The 23,827-nt window shown below is 49.5% G+C and overlaps 1 protein-coding gene across 2 annotated transcripts in view; it reads left to right on the top strand.

Moving 5' to 3' along the window:
- Window positions 1-2,890: 2,890 nt before the first annotated feature.
- The window catches only part of SLC1A7 (solute carrier family 1 member 7), a 40,568-nt gene continuing 19,631 nt past the window's right edge, over window positions 2,891-23,827 (top strand). The window contains exons 1-2 of one of the 2 annotated variants that reach the window (XM_070405152.1): window positions 2,891-3,040; window positions 8,842-8,921. In XM_070405152.1, the coding sequence (XP_070261253.1) occupies window positions 2,906-3,040; window positions 8,842-8,921 (215 nt within the window). In that variant the 5' untranslated portion in view covers window positions 2,891-2,905. The remainder of the gene's footprint in view (window positions 3,041-8,841; window positions 8,922-23,827) is intronic. The other variant, XM_070405153.1, reaches the window with a different exon arrangement.

The following is a 23,827-nucleotide window of genomic DNA, read 5'->3' as shown; positions in this document are numbered from 1 at the left end:
TCTGGGCCCTGGGCAGCACCTGGGCTTCCAACCCCCCCCTCCACCTGAGTCTCTGGGCCCCCGCCTGACCCCCTCAGTGCCTGGGAGCCAGGTGGCAGCCCCACCCCCCGCCGCCACCAATGGTTGCCCTGCTCGCACCCACCTTGGCCTGGCACCACCCGTTCACCTGCTCCACTATCCCGCCGCAGTCCTGCTCTCGTCGGGGCCCACTGGGACAGGATGCACCTCCACTGCCACCCGCTGCCAGCGCCACGTTGCTGATGCCTGCCATGTTCCACGCCATCCCTTGGTGGTCAGCACACATCATAGTGAGCAGTCAAATTCCTGGTCGAACTCCTGGTAGAGGGGATAATTTGCATATTAGGCTTTTATTATATAGGATTGTAAAGGTTCTGCTAAAACGAATAGTAACTACGTGTAAATGTCTGCAAGGCGCCAGGCAATGCTCTTAGCTCTTAGCATGTTTCACCATATTTAACCCACATCACAACCCTACAAGTGCAGTACTGTGGTATTATTCCTATTTCATAGAGAGGCTAAGAAATTTGCCCAAGGTCACACAGCTAGCAAGTGGTAGAGCTAACATTTGAACTTGAGCAGTCTGACTTTGAGCTGTCCTGGAATAAAGAATCTGCTTAACTTTGTTTCAGCTAGCATTCCTCAACTTGCTTTTAATTATGGGGGAAAACTGCATATCTTGTAATATTATAAGGCAACTGATTCTGCGGGAAATGGGGGACTATTGAAGGGTTCTTATCCTGGAGCCTTTCAATGTCATTTGCAAATGTCCTTAGTGAGCTCATTGCCAGTCACTTGCTCATTAGTGTGCATCAGTCCTTTCTTAGAACCTCTCCATTTTCTTCTAAGCTCCCTGAGGGCAAGGGCTCTGTCATTCATTGCTGTGTCCCAGTACCCAGAGGAGTGATATGAGTTGGTGCTATAAGAACATGGTTTGAGTGAATAGTCATTTCCTTGGTTGAAGACCATGGGAGCAACAAAAAGAAAGGCCTTTATTCTGGGAAGCAGGTGGTGGCTGAGTCCACGTGGGAGGGACGGAAGGCAGGAACAGTGGTGGGGGCACCGTGGGAATCGTCTTGGAGTTCAAGTGGAAAGCAAGACTTCATGGCAAGACCAAAGGCCATTTGATCTTAAATGCAAATTCAAATGTCTACTCAGAATGTTTTCTCTTCTAGGCAGTAACTAAGCCACCTGGTAAATTGGAAAATGAGGCATTTGTTGGAGTTGAAGGTATATTAGAAAATTCTTGGTTTTAAGAGTTGGGGTTGGAGGGAAAAAATAAAATTCTCAGGCTTGTAGCTACTCCACCCTCACACCCCCAAAGCTACTGGCAAGGAATAAAGGCTTTGGAAGGTTGGCTTGTTGAACTGAGGGATTCTTAGAAAGCACCTAGCCAATTTCTCCAATTCTAAGGGTGGCAAGACAGAGGCCCAGAGAGGGCAATGTCACAGAGCTGGCTAAATTGGGACTAGAATCTGAGGGTCCCCTCCAAGTCGGGAGCTCTGCTCAGGGCTTCAGGGCCTGCACCCTGACCCCCTCCACCTAAGCCACCAGCAGCCCCTTGTGCCCACCACCCCGTCCTCTCCATCCATCACCCCTCCACGCCCTCTGTCAGGGGATGCAGCCCTTTTGCACACCGCAGAGTGCTCCCTGCTGTGTCTGACTGCCCCTAATGAGATTACAGACTCCTGGTAAAATAGACGGGAGTTAATTCCCTCTGGCTTTAAAGGGCAGGGCAGGCCACAAGAAATAGCAAAAAGCAAACCTTTCTCTAAAATGCTAAATGTAGATGATAATCCCTGTTCAGCACGTTGCAGGTCACCACCGCTGAATTTCACAAATATTCTCCGGAGGGGATGTGGCACCGGCCCTAATAAAGTAGGTGCGGTGTCACTGTGCCTGCTGTATGGATGGGGAAACTGAGGCACGTGAGCTTAAAAGGCTTGTCCAGGGTTACACAGCTAGTAAGTGGCGGAGCTGGGACTTGAATGTAGGTCCCTGGGCTCTGTCATCTTTAAAAATAATAGGCCCTGAGAACCGACAGAGGTCTTCGCTTGGGCTTAAAGCAGCCCTAGGAGGAAGCATCACAGCAAGTGGCAGAGCCGGTTTGAACCCAGGTCCACTGGCCTCACAGCCCGCATTCCCCACACTTCGTTGGCCTGAATTCCGCTCTGCTACGTGCCAGCTCTATGACCTTGGCCCAGGGACCCTCCCAGTCAAATGAAGGTCGGCCTCCTAGGCTGCCGGGATGATTCCCTGAGTCACACAGGTAAGGCAGCCAGAGCAAGTCAGCACACAGCACATGCTCGTGACTCAACCTCTCTTTGCCTCAGTTTCTTTATCTGTAAAATGATAGGTATTGTACTTACTTATTGGGGTTGGTGCTTCTATTAAATGTGCTCATACAAGCAATGTGCTTCTAGAATAATACCTGGTGCGCGATAAATGCTTCATTAATGTTATCAGTTAATTGGCAGTGAGCTAGTATCCTATTGCCTTGCCTTCAATTCTTTCTGGAATGACGTGGGGGTAAAAATCAAAGCAGCCAAGCGAATGTTCCTCTCGTTCCTCCCACCAGTCCCTGGTCCCTCCCCTGTTTAAGAGGAGCACTTGGCTTTGAGGTCCGAGCCCCCAGACTACGTGGCCTGCTCTAATTTCCCAGGCCCTAATCTGCTCCCAGCTCCTAATGATGCAGCTGGTAATAGGATTGTGGCTTCCCTCTGGGGCAGCCACTCAGGCCATGGCCGAGTGGCTGGCAACTGGTGCTTAGCAACCCTGACCACCTGCCTGCTGAGGAGCCAAAGCCCCCAGCCAGGACCCTGTGCCCCCGGCTGGCCTCACGTGCATGGCATGGTGCTGTGCCCAGTGCCAGCAGGCTGGGCTCACCATGGTGCCGGGTGCCATCCTGGCACGAGGGAGGGATGTTTGTAAGCGGAACGGACTGCTCATCCTGTCTGTGCTGTCTGTCACCGTGGGCTGCCTCCTCGGCTTCTTCCTGAGGACCCAGCGCCTCTCACCACAGGTCAGCCCCCGGGCAGCACGGGGTCCTCCTTTAGGAGGGGGGTGTGGGCCTGAGGGGTCCGAGGGTCACATTCCCCCTCCATGGCTCCCTGATAACAACACCGTGGGTGAGTCACTTTGCCTCTCTGGGTCCCAGTTTTCTCATCTGTAACATGAGTGTGAAAAATACATTATAGGACTAGAGGGACATCCAATAAAATGGAGAGCAAGTGGTTACAAACTGGCATCACCAGATGAATGGAGGCAAGGATGTCTCATTAGCATAACCGCAGGGCTAAGAGCTGTGGGATCAATGATTCTCTGTCATCATTGATGTTTCTCTCTCTCTCTCTCTCTCTCTCTCTCTCTCTCTCTCTCTCTCTCCCTCTCCTTTCCTCTCTGAAATCAATAAAAATATATTTAAAATAGTGGCCCTGGGAATTGGGCCACTATTCCTGTAGTAACACCGTGAAGCCACCTTCAGTTATTTAGGAAGAAGCACGGACTCTGGAGGCAGAGGAAACCTGAACTTTGACTCTCCTAAGAAGTGGCTGTGTGGCCCTAGGCAAAATCTTATCTCCTTTTTTACCTCAGTTACCTCATCTGTAAAATGGAGTGGGGGCACTATGTGTCACTAGAATTGTTGAGGAGTAAACAAGGATCCATCAGTGCCTGGCATATCGTGGGTGCTTACTGAGTGTTCCCTCCTTCCTTCCCCCTTTACCTACCTGTCTACGTGCTACCCACATCAAGACCATCTCATGTTCCAAATCTTAGACAAATTCTTCCAGATCTGCCCATATCTCCTCCCCGACTCACCCCAGGCTCATCCCTCCACTGTAACCCTGCTGCCGGCTGCCTTACTTCAGAGCCATTTGTGTAGAAGTCTATTTCCCCATCAGACTTCAACTTGCTGAATATCTCATGGGCTTTTCTTGAATCAAAATGTAAACTTAGGTCAGTGCTTATCACAGAAAGAACCCTCAGCTATTTGCTGAATTAAACTGGCAATAGCACAAACCATCTGCTATCTACTTTCTTTGATTTTCCTCAACAACAAAACTATCTTTCCTGCAGGAAGATTATTTTGTGAAAACAAGTTGGAATACTTATTATGAAAAGCCAAACTCATCTGGGGCCTCCTTTGCCAAAGCTGCCTTCCCCATCTGTTTGGAAATGCAAATATATTCCCATCGGAATTAACCTGCCAGATAAACTGAAGGAAGGATGTGGAGTCTTAGAACAGTTATTTGGCAGAAATTGGCTTTCTCAGCATCTTACTTTGAAATCCAGGAGTTTGTCTGATCTCTGCCTGTGATTCAGAAACCAAGCCCTTCTTATTTTGTAAGCTTATGCAACAGGCAAAAAAATTATAAACAGTTTACAAATAGAAAGTCCTATTTCAGAAAATAATCTACAAGATTTATAATTTGTAATATTATTGAAATAAGTATCTCATTTAAAAATATAGATCATTTTGAGAGTTCCAGTTAACATGGTGAATTTACAACTGCACACTTTTTCCTGTCCTTCCTGGATTCTACCAAAATTATAGTAATGGAATTTTTTAATCCTCACCTGAGGATATGTTTTTATTGATTTTTTAGAGGGAGAGGAAAGAAGAGAGAGAGAGAGAGAGAGAGAGAGAGAGAGAGAGAGAGAGAGAGAGAAACATTGATCAGTTGCCTGTCTCCCGCACACCCCATGACCAGGTGTCCAACCTGCAGCCTAGGTATGTGCCCTGAGTAGGAATAAAACCTGCAACCTTTTGGTGTGTGGGACGACAATGCTCCAACCACTGAGACCCCCCTCCCCCCCTCCCCCCCCACCCCCCCCACCCCCCCACCCCCAGGCCAGGGCTAAATCTTAAGTTCTTTGAAGATATGAGAGAAGATATAGTGACTATAAAACGGAGTGGGATGCAAAAAGAAAAAACAATCCAAGAACAAGAAAGAGCTTTTGAAAATAAAAAATAGATGAGCCAGGATTAAAAGGTCAATAGCCGGGATAAAGTTGCAGAAATCTTCCAGAAAGTAAAACAAAAAGAGATGGAAACAGATAAAGAAAATTAGAATGCCCAATATCCAACTCTCTGAGAGTTTTAGAGAGCACTAAGAGAAAAAGGGGAGACAAAATTCACAGAGAACACAAGAAGGTTTGAAAGTAATATTTCACGAGAAGAAAGTGTACCTAAAATAAAAAGGTATTGTCAAGATTACAGAACCTGTTAAAAATAAAAAAAATGATAGGTATGCACACACTACTAGTATGAATTTTTTAAAAAGAAAGAGGAAAACCTCATACCATAGTTTATCACTTTGAAAATTACAGAAAATTGGAGATAAACAGATGATCCTTAAATGGTTCTGTGGGAATAAAACAAGCCTCATGTAAAGAATAGAAAGTAAAAGTAGCTCCAAACATCTTAAGCAACACTGGAATCTAAAAGGCAAAATGTAAGTGCCTTTGAAATTTGAAGGGGAAATTATTTTATTTATTTATTTTTAATGAGTTTATTGGGGTGGTATTAGTTAATAAAATCATATATGTTTCAGGTTACAATTCTATAATACATCATCTGGATATCATATTGTGTGTTCACCATCCCAAGTCAAATCTCCTTGGAGGGGAAATTCTTTTAAACTAAGGATCTTATATATGGCCAAACTACTGTCAGAGGTAAAGGTAGAATAAAGGCATTTTTACTTATATAAGGACTCCGAAGTTTCTCTTCCATTCACTCTTACTGAGAAAGCTACCAAAGGAGATGTTCCCGAAAAACAAGGAAGTAAACGAAGAAAACAAGAAATCCAGGAAAGAGGGGACAATATACAGGAGAAAGTCCCAGAATGACAGCAAAGAAGAGGCCTAGAGAGCAATCTGCCCAAACTGGAATAGGAAGATGGAGTGCTCTTGAAGGGCACAAAAGGAATAGTTATGCTTGAGTATACAGAAAATACTCCTGTTGGGCCTTTTTATTTTTATTGTTTTTTGTTTTTGTTGTTTGGACTTTTAAATATATATATATATATATATTATTGATTTTTTACAGAGAGGAAGGGAGAGGGATCAAGAGTTAGTAACATTGATCAGCTGCCTCCTGCACACCTCCTACTGGGGATGTGCCCACAACCAAGGTATAGAGTGTCCCAAAATTCACCCAAGAAGTAATTTTGATAGAAAACACAGGTTTATAATTAAAAATTGTAAATTTTTAATTGATTCATAAAGTATACAGTATAGGAATAGCACATCAGGTAAATGGCCTCCACGGCTTTGCTGGCACATATGCAAAGCCGTGGTCTTCATTGTCCCTGCTACTGGGCCATAATTGGTACTTGGTAATGCTTATCAAATTGAAGGAATTGAAATCAAAGGGCAACAGATATTAGAATCTGATTCAATAAACCAAGTAAAATTAGGCTTTTATTTTTTGTTGTTGTTGTTAATGCTCACGCAAAATTCAAATCTTGTGTGAATTTTGGGACACCCTATACATGCCCTTGACTGGAATCAAACCTGGGACCCTTCAGTCTGCAGGCCAATGCTCTATCCACCGAGCCAAACCAGTTAGGGCTTGTTTGGACTTTTTAAAGAAATGTTGAAGCACTTGGAAGAAATTAGTGAGTGGTTCACAGAAAACAAATAAAAAATTAGTCAATTATTAACTGCAGGAAACTTAGGTCATACAAGAAAGGTTGTAAAAAAGAAGGTTCTAGCATATTACTTGGCTCAATAGTGACTATTAATTAAACCTTGACTATTAATTTAACCAAAAATTGTGATATAATGGTGAAATGGTAGGAGGAAAAAGGGGATAAGTCTTCATCTGTCATGGCAGATGTCAAAAAGGGAAGTTAATAGATGTCAAAAAGATATATCTAGAAATAGTATTATAACTGTATTATTTAGAAATAACAATACTAATGAAAACATCTAAGAGAGTTGAGGGTGTTCAATCCTGGGAAGTTGGGTTGGGATAGAGATGGGTGAGGAAGGGGCTGCCTTTTTATCATTATAGTGCTACTTAAATTAAAGAATAGACACATTGGTTAAAATTAATTAAACATACACAGCCATGATGGCTATATTTTTAAAAGTAGAATTTCTGTGCACTGGAAATGGTAGCGGAACGGGAGGCCTGATGTCAGGTTCTCACTGATGCTAACTCACTCTGTGAAGCAAGTCACCTCCCTCTCCTGGCTTAGCTTCCTCAACTACAAAATGAGTCAGCTGAACTAAAAGATCTTTAAAAAACCCTTCTCGGCACCAAAATTCTAGGATTTGGAGCTTTTCAAATCATCAGACCATTAACCAAGTGTTATGTTTGGCCTTTAAAAAAAGTTTCAAGTACAAAACTTTAATTTGGATGTACCAGCCTTTACCACAACCTCACCTTTTGATGAAAGTGGCCTCAAACTAGGGTTGCCAGAAACAGCAAAACTGAACTAAATTAAATTTGAAAACAGCATACCCAGTTACATTTGAATTTCAGATGAGCAATATTTAGTATAAGTAAAAAACAAATGTAGTTGTTTATCTGAAATTCAAATTTTACTGGGCTCAGTAGTCCCCTCCCATTCAGTTGTCAGAGTCTGGTCACAGGATCTGGAGACAGCAGATTGGGCAAGAATTTAGGACCCCGATGCCAGCCGCATAGATAGGCTGGAACCAGCGGCCCAGGAGGAAGCCCAGCATAGAATTCTATCCAGGCCTCTTTTTACTGAGTGGTGTCTCACCAATCCAATCCAATTCTCTTTCAGCATTTTAAACGTTGGGGGCGCTGTGTGGGGAGGCAGACAATGGACCCAACACTGAATGAGAAACTGACTCAAGAATACCATGGTCTGGCCGAGACCGGTTTGGCTCAGGGGATAGAGCGTCGGCCTGCAGACTGAAAGGTCCCAGGTTCGATTCCGGTCAAGGGCATGTACCTTGGTTGTGGGCACAGATGTGCAGGAGGCGGCTGATCGATGTTTCTCTCTCATCGATGTTTCTCACTCTCTATCTCTCTCCCTTCCTCTCTGTAAAAAATCAATAAAAAAAAAAAAAAGAATACCATGGTCTGTTTCTGAGTCAGTCTCCTCATAAACTAGACTGAGAACTTCAGGGCAAAAACTGTGCCTATTTCATTAGTGGGTACCCAGTGTGATGCCCGGCACAGTAGGTGTGGAATGAATGTGTGAGCAGCATGCAGCCCTGCCCTCGTGCCTCCTAGCATCTACTGCGTGAGACCGATTTGTAGCACCATAGGCAGTGAAGGGGCAGAGGTGGGGGAGAGCTGTTATTTACTGTGATTACTGAACACTTACTCTCAATCAGGCTCTCTGCCCAATGCTTCATGTGCATCCTCTCATTTCAGCCTCCCACTGACCCTATGAAGTGGTTATTACTCTTGGGTCACAGATGAGAAAAACTCCAAGTAGCTCGCTTACGGCCACACAGCTAGTTAGGAGGGGGCAGGGGACAAGTCTGTTTGGCTCAACAGCCCACGCTTCCTCCAAGGACTCTGCTGTGCACGTTGTAGACAGGAGAGTGCGAATGAAGCAGTGCTTTGAAGATGATAAAGAACTGAGCAACTGGGGAGGGCTGGGGGTGGGGGGTGGGGTAAGAGATCAACCGAAGGACTTGTATGCATGCATATAAGCATAACCAATGGACATAAGACACTGGGGGTAGGGGAGGCCAGGGGATTGTCAAGGGCCGGGGAAAAAGGAGACATATGTAATACTCTGAGCAATAAAACAATTAAAAAGAAAAAAAGAACTGAGCAACTGACGTCTGCAGCGCCGGCTATAACCTCAGCTCTTGCTGTGTTTTCAGGAAATTAGTTACTTCCAGTTTCCCGGAGAGCTCCTGATGAGGATGTTGAAGATGCTGATCCTACCGCTGGTGGTCTCCAGGTGAGGGCCAAGGCATTTGGCCGGGAGGTCTGGGCGGGGAGGGGAGAGGATTCTCTTCGGTTCTGTTGGTTCCCTGCTCCTGCTGTGAGTGACTGGACTGCACCTGTGGGCCTGGGAGCCGTGTGATTGTGGGGCCTTTATAGGCAGGAGACTGTGGCACAGGCTGCTGGAGTCTAAGTCGTCCAGCGGCCCCAGTTATTTCAGTGCCATCCAATGGACCTTAACAAGTGATTGGGAGTTATCGGATGAGACCTGACTCCAAGGTAGCTCGGGGGCTCAGGGATTGCTTCCCAGAGGGGGTGAAAGCAGCAAGGTGTGGGGGGGAAGGTGGCATTGGGGACTCTCCCGAGGTGATATCTGTTAGGTTAGGTGGCTCAGGAGGCGGCGCAAGAAATAGAGTCCAGTGAATCAGAAAAGAAAGGAAAGGAAAGTTTATTCTGCGTCCCCGGGAGACCCACGTACCCCCAAAGACAGGGCACGTGGATTCACGCCAACATGGAGGGGGGCGCTTTTTTTATACTGCGGTTGGGTGAGGGGCGGGGACATGAGCTGAGGTATTCAGTTGAGGAGGCTTCAGCTGCAGGGGAGTATGTGGATTCAGGGAGAAGAAGCAGGTATCTGTGTCTGGCACGTTGACTTGTGAGAAATCCCAGATCTGTGAGAAATTCCAGGGGGAGTCCATTGTCTCATCCCATGTCTGTATGTATCTGATCCTGGCTCTCTCCGACCTAACAATATCCTGGCTCAGCTGTGCACTGTACTGGCTGTGTAACCTTGGACAGGTTATTAAACTTCTCTGAGCCTCAGTTTCCTCGTCCGTAAAATGAAAAATGACACCTACTCCCAAGCGTGATTGTGAGGACTATATGAGGTTATATATTTGCATGTGCTAAATGTTCAGGGGGCTGGGTCCCAGAGTGTGAGGGAGGGAGGGGGGAGGTGAATTTGGAAGGGGGCTTCTTGCTCAATCATGAAAGACCTTGAATGCCAGGCTACAGAATTCAGACTTCACCCATGAGAGCGAGGGACACAGGGAATCACTGAGATCACCTGGTCCCTCTCGCTGATGTGCTGGGTGACCCTGAGTAAGGCCCTGCCCCTTTCTTTTCCAGATGTGTAGCGATCTGACTACTCCATTTAGTATCGAAGAGCCCTGTGCTCTGAGGCCCTGTGTTTGGAGTCCTCACTTCCCAGGACTTCTCTGCAGGGAGGGAAGCAGATGAGCCTCTGAGTCCTGGGGGGTGTGATGGGCTTTGTCCCCCAAGCATTGTCATCAGCCTCCCTGCCCCACAGCCTCCCTGCTATTGAGGAATAAGACAGCTCCTCCCCCTTTCCCTGTAGTGTCATGGACACAATGCTCTCTGGTCCCAAAGGCCAATTAACGGTACCTTCGGTTACCCCGGGGAGCCTTGTTCAGCGTCTTGCCGGCAGCATTTAGGTCTCTCAAGACTCATTCTTCAAGGCTCTGCTGAAACGCCATCTCCCTCCACGAGCTTTCCCAGACTCCTCAACCCATGCTGGTTGTTGTCTCCTCTTTAAGCATCCTCCGGGTCATTCGCTGAGTCAGCGAGTCTGTCCAAGTTCCCAGTGGCCTCCATGCTGCTGGGCCACTTGCTTTACATGAGCTCTCCCCAGCGGTCCATACACTTGACACAGCCCCTGATCACTCTCTTCCGCCTGAAGTACTCTTCCCTACGGCCTGACACTCTCCTGGCTCTTTGCTTGCTCTCTGCTCCTCCATCCCAGTTTCTCTCCTCGACCTCTAAATGTTGCAGTTTCTTCGGCTTTTTCTAATCTGTCCGCATGCCTTTAATATCTCACCTATAAGTCCAACACTCCCTCCCCCATAGTGATCTTCCTCCCCGTATTTTCCACACAGCACGTATTAGACATTGTTATTTTATACATATTCAGTTGACTGGTTTCTTTATCTTTCACTGGACCATAAACCCTGTAAAGGAGAGACAACATTCAGTTGAGGCTTCACTCTGGACCTAGCCAAATGCCTAGCACACAGTAGGTCCTCCTTAATTCACTTGTCAAGTGAATTAATGAAACCATTCAACAATCATGCATTGTGCTTTCTGGGCACTTGGCCCTGTACTGGGCGCTGCCGCTACAGAGATGAAGGAGGTTCGGTCCCTGAGGAGCTCACAGGCTGTGAGGGAGACCGATGAGAAAATAGTCAGTTACGTGATGGCTGAATAAGTTAATGGAGGAAGTGCAGGACGCCCCCTACCTCTTCTTTCCAGTTTTATTACAAAATAAGGCACAGGACTCTTGTTAGGCACTTAATCCCCCTTCACCGTTGACCACCCTTCCTGCCTCCTACTCTCCATGTGGACCCTAGAGTCAGACAGAATTGGGTTCCCACCCTGGCCCTGCCTTTTCCTAGCCATGTGACGCGGGACAAGTCATTTAACTTAAAAAGAGATCCTGAGGTCAGCGAGTCAGGGTCTAGGTCCTAGGCCTGCTTGCTCCACAAACCATCCTGTGGCCTTGGCTAGGACACGCCTCACATGGGCGACAGTTTAACTGGTTTACCCAGTGACTAGGGGCCATCAGCTGTTTGAGTCAGGCTCTCAGGGGCCGGATCTCTCTTTCCACCAGACCCACGTGCTTTCTCGTGGCTGGAAATGCAATGTGGCATTAACTTGAGAAAAGCCAGTGTGTATTCATACATTCCGTTTGTTTATTATACAGTTTGGGCTGGTGCAGAGCAACCGTGTCATTGAAAAAAAGCAGTGCTTTAACATTTTCCTCCTAAGGAGAATTAAAACTTCTTGGGGGAAAATGACACATTTCTGAGCCTCAGACCCCTGCGTCCCTGAACCCTGCTTCCTGTACCTTCAACTGGTCTGTGATCCATCCATCCACCCATCGCCCACAGTTCCCTCAGCTCCTGCTCCAGGCAGCCCTGGGCTGGGCAGCATGGTCCCCATGGGGGCAACCGCCCTGGTGCGGGGACTGTCACTCAGGGCTGAGCAAAACCACCAACGATGCTCTGAAAATTCAGATGCCAGGCCCCATGCCGGGCTCACTGAGCCAGACCGCCAAGGGGCCCAAGCAGGGGTTGGTTTTCAAAGTTCCACAAGTGTCCAAACGGTTAAGAAGAAAGTCAAACCCTGATGTCTTGGGCTCAGGCCTTCTGTCTGAAGCCACAGAGCCTGGCGTGTGGCCTGCGGCTCTTCAGTCCCCAGGGGCTCCCGGCTGGAACCCAGGAGACCAGCCTGTCTGTGGTGTGTTACGTGGAGATGCAGGGGACCTGGTCCATGCCCTGCAAAGGCTGCCACGAACACGGGTGTGCAGGATCACGCAGGTTATCAGTGTTGAGGGAGCATGTGTGCCTGAGTGAAGGTAGACTTTCCAGAGGAAGTGACCAGCCGTGGTGCTAAGTCAAAGCACAGAGGAGGAGGAGGTCGCCCACAGGCACTGCCTGCTGAGAGCAGAAGCAGGGGGAGGGGGTTTCATGAAACATCTCATCTGGGCCTTGGAGGAGCCTGGGGAAGCTTTAATAAGTTAGAGAAACATGTGACACCCGTAGTGAGTCAGGAGCCATGCTGGGTGTTCTGAGTACATTCTCCGATTTCATTCTCAGGAAAACCCTGCCAGGGACGGGGGTGCTCTCCCCCCATTTTACAAGTCAGGTCACCACAACTCAGATGGGAAGAGCCTTGGTTGGGTTCACATTTCTGGTGAGTGACCCCAAAGCTCCTGTTCTTCCCCCGGAGCCTCTTGCAGACTCTCAGCCACACCCGCCTGTGCTGTCTGCTCAGCGCTCGCCCTCTTGGTGACTTAGGAGCCACAGCTGGCTGGGGGAAGGTGCCCTCAGCTGGCCTGTGGCGTGCCTGTCTGAGGTGGGGCTCCGGCCAGGTGCCGGTTTGCAGCAGATTGTAGAGAAAAGAGGCCCAAGAGCCGGAATGTGCCAGACTGTGGGAAGAGTGACTGAACTGGGCTCCAGCCGAGGCCAGCTGGTCCCACCTCCCTCCCCCCAGGCGTCCTTTCTCTGGAACAAAGTGTCTCTGTGACTGTCTCCCTGCCAGATGGTGGGACCCTCCAAGGCAGGCACAGGATCTTTTCATCCCTCGAGTCAGCCTCCACCAGCACCACCCGTACTTCTTCACACCTTTTCATCTCCCTCTGCTTGTCCATTAGATTTCTGACTCCTGCAAAAGTCGTTACACGGACCACCAGGTAGAGGTTAGTGCGAAGGACACAGGGGAATGTGTACCTGACCCCGCAGTGTCTCCCATAAAAACACAGTGATGTACATGGAGGGGTGGTGGCGACTGGTCCTACCCCTCAGCAGGGGCAGTCCTTTTTTTAGCGCCACGAGTGGCTAGTTCAGGTAGGAATACTGGTTTGTGTCTATGTCATTACTGTACAAACAACGGTGTCAGCACCCCATAAGGTGGCATGCCAGTTGTGACTGCAAATTCGGTTCACTAACAACACCGAGGATATCCAGGGTTACCTGCAGCATCAACAGCGGAGACAGGTCATCGTCCATATGTATCAATGATGAAGAGCCGGGAGGATTTCACAGACAGAACCTTGAGCTGGGTCTTGAACATGGAGTGGGCCTTGGCTGAGAGGAGAAGTGGGCATTCGTGGAAGGAGGAACAGCATGGGCAAAAGTGTGGAGGCAGAAAAGTCTGTGGCATGGGTGGGGACCAGGGAGGTGCCAGCCTGCTCCAGGGGCTTGGCAAAGGGAAGGGGTGGCAGGTCCTCCTGGAAGAGGGTAGAGCATTTAATGTCACGCGTGTCAGGATTTGGGGCCCAGGCTTGCAGGTTATTGGAACTAGAAGCAAAGCGTGTGTCCTCCCACTGCCTCGGAGCAATTGCACCGCAGACAGCCCTGGTTCCAGGTTCCCACCGGGAGCCCTGGGGACTGGGGGCAGCAGCCCTCACGCCAGGCCCTGTCGCTCCAGCCAAAGGCCCGAGCCCAAGACATCAGGGTTTTGCTTTTTTCTTAACCATTAGAACACTTGTGGAACTTTCATTTACTTATTACTTACTTACTGTTTACATTCAACATTATTTTGTATTTGTTAGTTTCAGGTGTACAGCATAATGATTAGACCATCATATACTTTACAAAGTGCTCCCCCTGGTATTTCTAGTCCCCACCTGGCACCATTCATAGTTATTTCAATTTTACTGACTCTGTTCCTTATGCTGGACTTACGCCCCGTGACTATTTTGTAACTACCAATCTGTACTTCTCTCTCTCTTTTTTTTTAAAAATAATTTTTTGTTGTTGAAAGTATTACATATGTCCCCCATTTTCCCCCACCCCACCCATCTTCCCTCCGAGATTCCCCACTCTGTTCCAGGCTTCCATGTCTCTGGATCCACTCCGTTGATCAGTTTATTTTGTTCACTTGTGGAACTTTGAAAACCAACCCCTGCTTGGGCCCCTTGGCAGTCTGGCTCAGTGAGCCCGGCATGGGGCCTGGCATCTGAATTTTCAGAGCATCGTTGGTGGTTTTGCTCAGCCCTGAGTGACAGTCCCCGCACCAGGGCGGTTGCCCCAGGGGGACCATGCTGCCCAGCCCTGGGCTGGCTGGAGCAGGAGCTGAGGGGACTGTGGGCGATGGGTGGATGGATGGATCACAGACCAGTTGAAGGTACAGGAAGCAGGGTTCAGGGACGCAGGGGTCTGAGGCTCAGAAATGTCATTTTTCCCCCACGAAGGTTTAACTCTCCTTAGGAGGAAATTGTTAAAGCACTGCCTTCTGCCCTCTCCAAAGATAGTTCCCAATGGGGCTCTCTGCTTCATCAAGGCAGGAGTACGATCCCTCACTCTCCGGTCTTCTAAGACAAAGTCTTATATAACATAACGTAGTCACAGGAGTGGCATCCCTCACCTTTGCCTTGGGCTATTAGAAGCACTCACACTCGGGGAGGGGAATCACACACGCGCGGGGATCATTGGGGCCATCTTAGGGTTTGTCCACCTTGCTCTCTCTCCCTGCACCTGCCTTCTCTCTACTGCCATTCCAAGAAAACCCAGAAATCCTGTCCTCCTTGTCTTTCAAAAGTCACCTCCACTCGTGCCCTGTTCCCTGGGGTGAGGGGCGGGGGCGGTCTCAGCTCTGACCAAATGGCTCATCCAGGAATTTCTTGTGAATGAGGATAACTCCCTTAACATGAAAAGAATTCCGGGGAATATCAATTTTTCTCTTTCACAGGGACATCACAGGGTCTGGTACATAGTAGGTGCCTAATAAATGCTTATGAAGCAATTAAAGAGCAGTGGAAGGGCAGTGGAAGTGGAATTCGGGGAAGTTTCATGACTAGCATTTGAACTGAGGATGTTAGGAGTTATCTTTTAAAGCTTTTTGTACTTTAAAACATTATGTAAGCAAAGCAGAAACATTTTGGGAAATGGCGGGGGGGGGGGCGGGGGGGGGGGATCCTCCTATTATCACACAACCCTAATTCTGCCACTGTTCTTTTCCCCTGTTTTATCATTCTGAGCAGTGAACATGCCAGGCCCAGGTGTGGTCCTCAGCTGACCGGTTCAGAAGCTCTACCTTGTCTGAGCCTCTGAGCTGGTCACGCCTGTCCTCTGAGACCAAATAAACCAAATGCCAATTGATCACAGAGATAAGTAAATGGCCAAGAACACAGATGCGCACCGCCTCAGGCCAGAGCATCCCTATAGGGTCACACTACTCGGGAACCCACTGGTGAAATCCGTTTGCTGGCAGGAAAACTCATTTAATTGTATAACCAACGTGACCCCAGGTTTGCCATTTTCGGTGAATTTCTGGGGTCCCACCTGGTAGAGTCCCACCATATGTGCATTTAACCCACGTGACTTCAGTTATGACAAATGCTGTGAAAAGAGAGAAAAATAATGTAAAGGTGGCAGGAGCTCTTCCCTTCGGAACTATGCCCCCAAGTGAGCGTACCGGGGGAGGTGGGTTTGCGTGGCACCAACCCAGCGCCAGTCCCTACCTGCCTCTCAAAGCGTGAGTATTTCCCTGCAGCCATTGTGATTCCAGGCTCTGAAACAGGGTTGTTTGGGTTTTTTGCCACCATGGCCTCTAAGGGTATGCTGACTGCTTCGGCTGGTGCACATTCCTAATCAAGCCACAGGGATGCCCTGCTCTGGCTCCTAGATCCCAAAGCACTCAATCCTTGTTCCTCAAAGCATCCTTAGTCGCGCCCTGAGCTTAGTTCCTTGGGATTGAGCCCTGCGTCCCTTTTTCCTGCTGATAGGTTAGCCCTGGGGAACTTTAGTGCCCAGAGACCTTGGTATACCTGGACCCTAACTTCAAATCAGAGGGGCCAAGGGTTGGGATCTTCGTCTCTTTTCTCTCAGAAGGCCCCTGAGCCCCTTTGGCAAATTGAGGCACCTTCCCGTAACTCTGCAGGTCTTAAGGGCTCCAGGAAGGGCACTTCCACCAAATCACTAAAGTCTCCCCTTTCCCTGGACAATGAGTGCCCTATTAGCTTACATTTGCCATTTGTAAAATTCTTCTAAAAACAAAATCAGCTGTAAGACTTGCTGTCTCTAACTATAAACATAGAAGCCTCAGACAAAATTTAGAAAAGTCTGCCTCTCATTACATCGGCACAAGAGCTAACAGCCTGATGGTTGGACCTGCAACAGCATGTCATGCCCTTGAACTAGGGTCCCTCTCCCACGGGAGGTTCTTGGATGGGTGCTGGGTGGTTTGCCACTCTCAGTTGTCTTCTCTGTGCCCCACTGCTGACTGGTCCCATGCTAATAACACCTTCTTGCGTTTGAAAAGTCAAGTCTATGGGGCCTGGGAGCCTTTCTTTCCCACTTTCTCCCAGTAATACCACTGAGCCCTTTTCTTTTTATTTATTTTTTATTTTTAAAAATTTTTTTTATTGATTTTTATAGAGAGGAAGGGAGAGGGATAGAGAGTTTGAACCATCAATGAGAGAGAAACATCGATCAGCTGCCTTCCGCACATCCCTTACTGGGTTTTGAACTCGCAACCAAGGTACATGCTCTTGACTTGAATCGAATCTGAGACTCTTCAGTCCATGGGTTGACACTCTATCCACGGAGCCAAACCGGTTAGGGTCCCTTTTCCTTTTAATTTATAGTTTAACCCAAAGAGTATGGGCAACTTTCTGTTCCTTTAAGTTTTGGGGGAATACTTACTGTTGCTTCTGCAAAAATAAGGCTATTTGCTTCTTTTGTCTTTTTCATTTAAAATGATGTCGTAAGATTTGTCCTGCTGCACCCTCATCTTCGTGATCCTGTTTCACTCTTCCACTCAGGGCTGGAACCGAGTGTGCACAGCCCCTTTGCCTTCACTAGATACCTAGTTGCTGTCGGGTACACTGTTAGGGCATCACTGTCCCCCAGGATTTTAGATTCACCTCAAGCTCTGTCATTTGCCATAGCCTTAGCCTCAGCCACCAAACAGACACAATGCCATCTGTAAGTTTACAAACAGGTGCTCGTGTGTATGTGTGTGTGTGTGTGTGTGTGTGTGTGTGTGTGTGTGTGAGAGAGAGAGAGAGAGAGAGAGAGAGAGAGAGAGAGACCCACTATAACCCCACTGAGGCTGGAGTTCACATCTAACCCTTGGAAGCCAACGGAGCCTTGTTTTCACACATCCCCAGACCAGTGCGACACAGGGAACCAGGGGTGGGTCAAGTCAGCATCTGGATCCAACTAGGGCCTCCAATTCTCCACTTGCTTTTTGCCAAACCCTCCTCTCCCCTCATTCTTCACTTTCTTAAACCAGGCATCATTCAAGGAAAACTGAATCCATGTGTTTGTGATTCACTGAGTCTGAACATGGCAGAATGTTTTGTAAGCTCTATCTCTTAACAAAGAAATCCAAGTGCGTGTGTGGGTTTATGTGTGGATGCATGGTGTGTCTTTACATGTGTATATGGTGTGTGTGTCTATGTATGCATGTGTGTTCCTGTGTCTATATTGTTTTCCTTTCTATTTCTTATGAGAATGCTAAACTGATTTTTCTTAGAATCAGGAAATCATATTTGGCCAAAGAAACCCAACACTCCCTTCTCCCCCTTCCTGAGGAACTCCAGTTTGGCAGAAAACTCCCAAACACCCACGTCCTAACTTATTGGAGCTGGTCCTGGGCCAAGCAGCCGTCAAAGTCTGGTTTGGGAGCCAGTGTGCAGGGGGCAGCTGCCCCAGGCTGCCTGGGACCAACAGTGAGTGGGAAAGAGGCAGGAGGCGGGCAGCCTGTGCTTCGAGACTCTGCCCCTCAAGCCATGGGCATCTGTTCTTAGCAGAACTCTGCTGATCTCCCTGATGGGGCCCTGGGATCTGTCTTTGGCCCTCTTGCCCAGTCAGCTGACTGCCTTACTCATCAAGAAGGAAAACATGGCCCAGCTGTGTCAGACCATTAGCCTGGTGACTCTGACAAAATCCCAGGTTTTATCACCCCTCACAGACTCCCATGCTCTTTCTCCCTCCAGATAGAGTTCCTACTCATCCTTCAAGGACCTATCCAGCAGTCACCTCCTCTAAGAAGCCTACCCTGATTCCCAACCTGGGCTACACTCTACCCCTGGCCTCTCTCAGTCCCAGCATGACCCAGGGTTTTGTGTTGTCTCTTAACCCGCTGGGCAGAGCTCCTTGAGGACCACAAACTCACCCCATTCAGTTCTGGAACCCCATAGCATTCTGAGCAGATGTTCAACTTGGGGTGGGCTGGGAATGTACCTCAGTCTGGGGAGGGAGGGAGGTTTTGAAAAAGCTCCTGTTCTGTTCTCTGTGGAGAACTGCAAGACCCTGCCCTGGAGAGGGCCTCATCTGACCTAGGCCAGAGCCTTGGGGGGTGTAGGCACCAGGAGCTCAGCCAAAGGAGGAGGGGGCCTGTGTTCTCATAGGCTCCAGTGGGGTCTTTCCTTCCCGATGGGGCTGGGCTCCTAACCGTGGCATGTTGGCGCTCGTCATAACCAGCCATGACAGGTGACAGTCTGTAACTGTAGAGCAAAGTAATGGACACTCTGGCTCCCTCACACCTGGCATTCTTTGCCTCGAGGGAAAGAAAGGTCAGGAGCTCAGCTCACATAGGGCTGGGAACCTGACTTGGCCCTTATTTCCTAGTGGAAAGTGGCTGAGAATGGTCGACGGTCAGGCCGCTCTGAGCTCTGAGGGCGGCAGCGGAGGCCCCTCCAGCTTTTGCTTTTGATCCAGTTCAAGCTTGTTTGTAAGTCCCAGTCAAGCCCTGTCCCAGTGCCCAGGGCCATGGGAGGAGGGACCTTCGGAGGTTAGTTGGGGATGCCAGGGTGATGTCTGTCTGTGCACGGCCCCTTCTCCTCTCCCCCGCCCCACCTCCTACACCCTGAGCCAGCACACCCTCTCCACCTCCCCCATGGAATCTAAAGTGAAGCCAGGGGTGGGCTGGGGGGGGTTGATGGGGCAAAAAGGGGACATATGTAATACTTTCAACAATAGTAATAAATAAATAAATAAATAAATAAATAAATAAATAAAAGTGAAACCAAAGGGTGGGGTGTGCATGGCTCCAGAGGGCAGGGCTGGGCCCTGTGTGGGGGATTCTCCAGCGGCAGATTTCATTCTGGCGCCAGGAAGGACTTTCTAATAAGCATAACCATGGAGGTAGTGAGTTCTCTGTCTGCTGAGGGGTGCAAACAGAGGCAGCAGAGGAATTTCTGCCCCTGACATGGGGGCACTGGGACCAGATAACCCAGACTTTCGCCAAGTGGGAGTCTGGGCATCTTGCCTCGGGTCTCAGAAGGCGCTGGCTCGGGGCTGGGAGTGTGGCAGAGCCATCTGGGGAGCGTAATTCTGCATAACGTGGCACTTGCTGTCAGCTGCTGGCCTGTCATCTGCTCAGGGGAAAGGAAGCCGCAATGCTTGGCAGAGCGAAGGGGCCTCCACGGACCCCAGATGCCTCCTCTCCTTGCCTGTCAGGTGGACTCCCTGCAGCTGTATCCCAGAGGCCGGCTGGGGAGAGCCTCCCGAGGTCAGCCGAGGCCAGAGCCCAAGGACTTGGCCACGGGGCTCTGAGCTCCTTCCTGCCTCTAACATCCCAGGGCCAGCATGTTGAGATTATGGATGTTGTCATGCTAGTAGACCACGTTCAAATCCGCTTCCTCGCTGTGTGACTGGAGCAAGCTCACTGCTCCTCAAGGTGGTTCCTTTCTGGGCGGGGCAGCTCTGTTTGTTAGGAAGTTATTCCAGGTGCTGAGCCGAGATCTGCTTCCCTGTGGCTTTCCCCATCAATCCCACGTCCCCCAGGTCTGCTCTGCCCAGGCTCCACACCCTGCCCCTCCAGGCCTGCCTCACTGTCACCTGCACCTACCCCCGCTGCCCTCTGTGGGATACACCCACCCTCCCCGTCAGGGCAGGTCCATGTCCTCCTTGGCAAGTTCCCCAGGCTTCTGGCCTCACAGGCTGAGCACCTGACTAACCCCCCACCCCACCTCCCAGGCCCTTCCCACAGGCTGCTGCTGAGGCCCCGCCTCCCCCTCCCTCTTCCACCCGGGTTTGTGCTCTCTCCGAGCCCTTGAAGCCAAGTATGGCCCAACACGTGTCCGTGTTCAGTTTCATCATGTCAGAATTGGCCCGTGGTCCCAGTCTGCTGGGGTCTGCTTAGTCCCAACTCCCTCATCCAAGACATTAGCTGTTCCTCCCAGCTTCCTGTCCTCTATAAATCTGATCCACATGCTGTCAGTGGCCTTGGCCAAGCCATTGATAAAAAACAACCAACCGGGAAGGAGAGGGCTGAAAGTGGAGCCTGGAGTACATACACCTCCAGAGACCCGCCAGGTTCTCTTCTCTCAGAAGAGGGCACTGTCTGCAACAGTCATTCCCCGAAGTTCCCCCGTGTTCCCCAAAGTCTGGTGCCAGCTGCCTCAGTGTCACAGAGACACACAGAGCGGGGGGCATCCCCCTAAACCTGGCAAGGAAACCACAGCTGGCCCAGACGGCCTGTTGTCAGGGACCCCACAATGGGCGCTCATGGCCATCCAAGCCCACAGGCTGTCGTTCTAACACTAGTCTAGACTTCCACCCTGGCTTAACAGCACACACGTCAACACACCTGCACCCAGGCCAGGCCAGGCCCTGGGCTCTGTGGACCCAGAGCTGAGCCAGATTCAGCCCTTCTCTGGAGGTGCCCCCAGTCTGCAGGAGACCAGAGAACAGTGAGTGTTAATAAATAGAATGTATTGAATACTTATTATTCTAAACCTAGATTAACCTTCACAAAAAAACATCATTGTCCCCATTCTACCCTCCCGTGGAAACTGAGGCTCACAGAGGCTCAGGAACTCGCCCAAGGCCTCCCAGTTAGTGAGGGATGCAGGTAGGAACACACTGGAGCTGCCTAGTGTAGCCTGAAGGGCTCCAGAGGGAGGTGGCGCCTGAGTGGAGACTTGAGAGATGAGTAGCAGCAGTAGAAGAGCGGAAAGGAGAGCAGGGAAGGCAGGAGACTGGGTTCCTCCCCGGCTTCACTCAGCACCGTTCCTACCAGCCTGTGGTGCACCAGAGCTGGGGACTCAGGCAGAGCGCCCGCCCGTAACAAACTGGGAAGCACAGGGTGCCCAGGGGAGGAAGGTGAGATGGCTGTCAGGGAAGGCTTCTTGGAGGAAGTGCTGTCTAAACTGATTTTGGAAAGGATACGTGGAAAGGACAAGAAGGTGGACGGGGGAGACAGAGAATTCCAGGCTGAAGGAACAGCCAGGACAAAGGTGGTTCAAGGAGAAGTGGGGGAACTGGGGTGGCTGGAGCAGCGCCAGTGAGAGGAGGGGGGTGACCTGAGGCCATGAAGGAGTCTGGAAGCTCCTGAGGACTTCGCACGGGGAGGGATCCCAGTGTGAGCAGCCGTCTGCCCTCCGGGGTGAAGTGCGCAGGCAGCAGTGGGCACCTCCGGTGTTAGATGGGTCACAGTACTCACGTCAGGGGTTGCTGTGAGGACCAGGTTCGAGTCAGCAAGCAGCCCTTCTCCCTCCATGAGGAGCCTGGCAGTGGTGCATTCCTTCCCCCAACCGCGCAAGTGGAGCAATTACCAGATGGAAACAGATGCCTCCTCTCCTTGGACCCTGGAGCCCAGCTTACTCTCCAGTCACCACAGTCTCTTCCTGGGCTGGGTGGTACCAGGTGGCTTGGGAGGCAGCCCGGGCCTCTGGGCTTCTGAGGCTCTTCCCCAGGGCCCTTGAGGATATGGGGGCTCACTTAGCCATGCTGGGAGTTGGGGAGGCAAGGTGATCTCTTCTCTCCTCACCATAAATCACAGAGCCGGAAGGGACAGCTGAGGTCATCCTAATGCAGAGGTTCTCAGCCTTGGCTGCACATTAGAATCACCTGGGAATCTTTTAAAAATCCTGATTTCTGGGCCCCATCCTCCGGAAATTCTGTTTCTTTGTCATGGGGCGGGGCCACAACATTAGTAACAAAGAAACAATTTCCGGAGGATGAGGCCCAGAAATCAGGATTTTTAAAAGATTCCCAGGTGATTCTAATGTGCAGCCAAGGTTGAGAACCACTGTCCTAATGGAAGCTCCCACTCAATCTGGAAGCCCTGACCTAGCATCCCAACAGGTGGCCACCTCCAAATCCGAGGGCTGTCACCTGGGGCAGGCCATGAACTCGGAGAGTTGAACTAAAGAGGCAGTACCTGATCTGAGTCACATTAAAATCCTGGCCAGCCAAAACCAGAGACCTTTTCCTTCCACAGGAGTTCAACCAAGTCTGTGCCACAGAGAGGCCCTGAGGGGAGGGGGAGACTGACAGGGGCTTCAGAACCACAAGCCTTCACTTGACAGCTGACCAGCTGGGAGGCCTGGCCAATCATCTCCGCCAGCTGAGCATTATTTTCCTTATCTGTAACTCAACTGCACAGCCCAGTGAGGCAGTCAGCAGTGGTAAATAATGACTGCTCCCTTGAAATGTGGCCAGTACACCTGGAACTGAACTTTTTAAAAAATTAAATTTAAAAGCCTGAAGCAGTTTTATAAACATTTGAATAAACATTTTTATATTGATTTCACATTAACATATTTTGGATATACTGCTTTTTGCTTTTTTAATTTGGCCACTAGAGAATTTTAAATTGCAAATGTGGTTCACATTATAATTGTGTAAGGCAGCACCGACTTAGAACATCAAGGATCAAATTAGGTGGACAGTCAAGTGTTTGGGGACAGTTAAGCTCCAGACAAATGATGGTTTCTGTGGCTGCTGTGTTCTCAAGGGATGTGTTTTCCATCATACAAGCAAGACAAGCTCATCCTAGAAATAATAGAGAATGCTGGAAAACATTAAGAACAAAACAAAAATTACCCATAATTCCAACACCCCAAAACAGCTACTATGAAACTTCCTTTCTAGAGCTTTTTTTCTATGCATGCCCGTGTGACCTAATACTCCCTACCAGGCTTCAGGTTCTCAGACCCAGACTCCCCTAGTGCGAGGAAAGGTCACTTTAACATTTTGGCCCGAAAGTCTGAGACCTCAAGGAGCCCCATGAGCTGATGGCAGGACTTTGATCCTCCTTTCTTATTCCTGAGCTCTGGTGTGTGACCTGGGGCAGGCCTTTCTCTCGGGGCCACGGCATCCCTGTGGCCTGAAGCAGTTGGACCTTGCTGTGGGGGACTCTGTGGTAGTCAGGGGACAGTTTGGCCCTGGGCTGATGTGCTGGCCCTGGTCTGGGGATAATCTCTCTCAAAGGATAATGATTGTAGGGTGGCCCCCCAATTCCACTGGCCATACAATCTTGTTATAAGCCCTTCATGATTTGTGTCTGTGACCCACCCTAAGCCCATTGCAAACATTGACTCGTTCATTCGTTCGTTCATTCATTCATTCATTTATTCATCCACTCCTTGATTCAGCAGACTGCTGGCAAGCTGTACTCTGGCAGGGTCCTGTACCTGGCTTTTTGGACCCAGCATTGAATCAGATC

The sequence above is a fragment of the Myotis yumanensis genome, unplaced genomic scaffold (assembly GCF_028538775.1).
Source record: "Myotis yumanensis isolate MYYU_CA2020_CCGP unplaced genomic scaffold, mMyoYum1.0.hap1 SCAF_2, whole genome shotgun sequence".
Lineage (NCBI taxonomy): Eukaryota > Metazoa > Chordata > Mammalia > Chiroptera > Vespertilionidae > Myotis > Myotis yumanensis.
The sequence above is the reverse complement of the archived record's forward strand: the minus strand, read 5'-3'. Positions and strand labels throughout refer to the sequence as shown.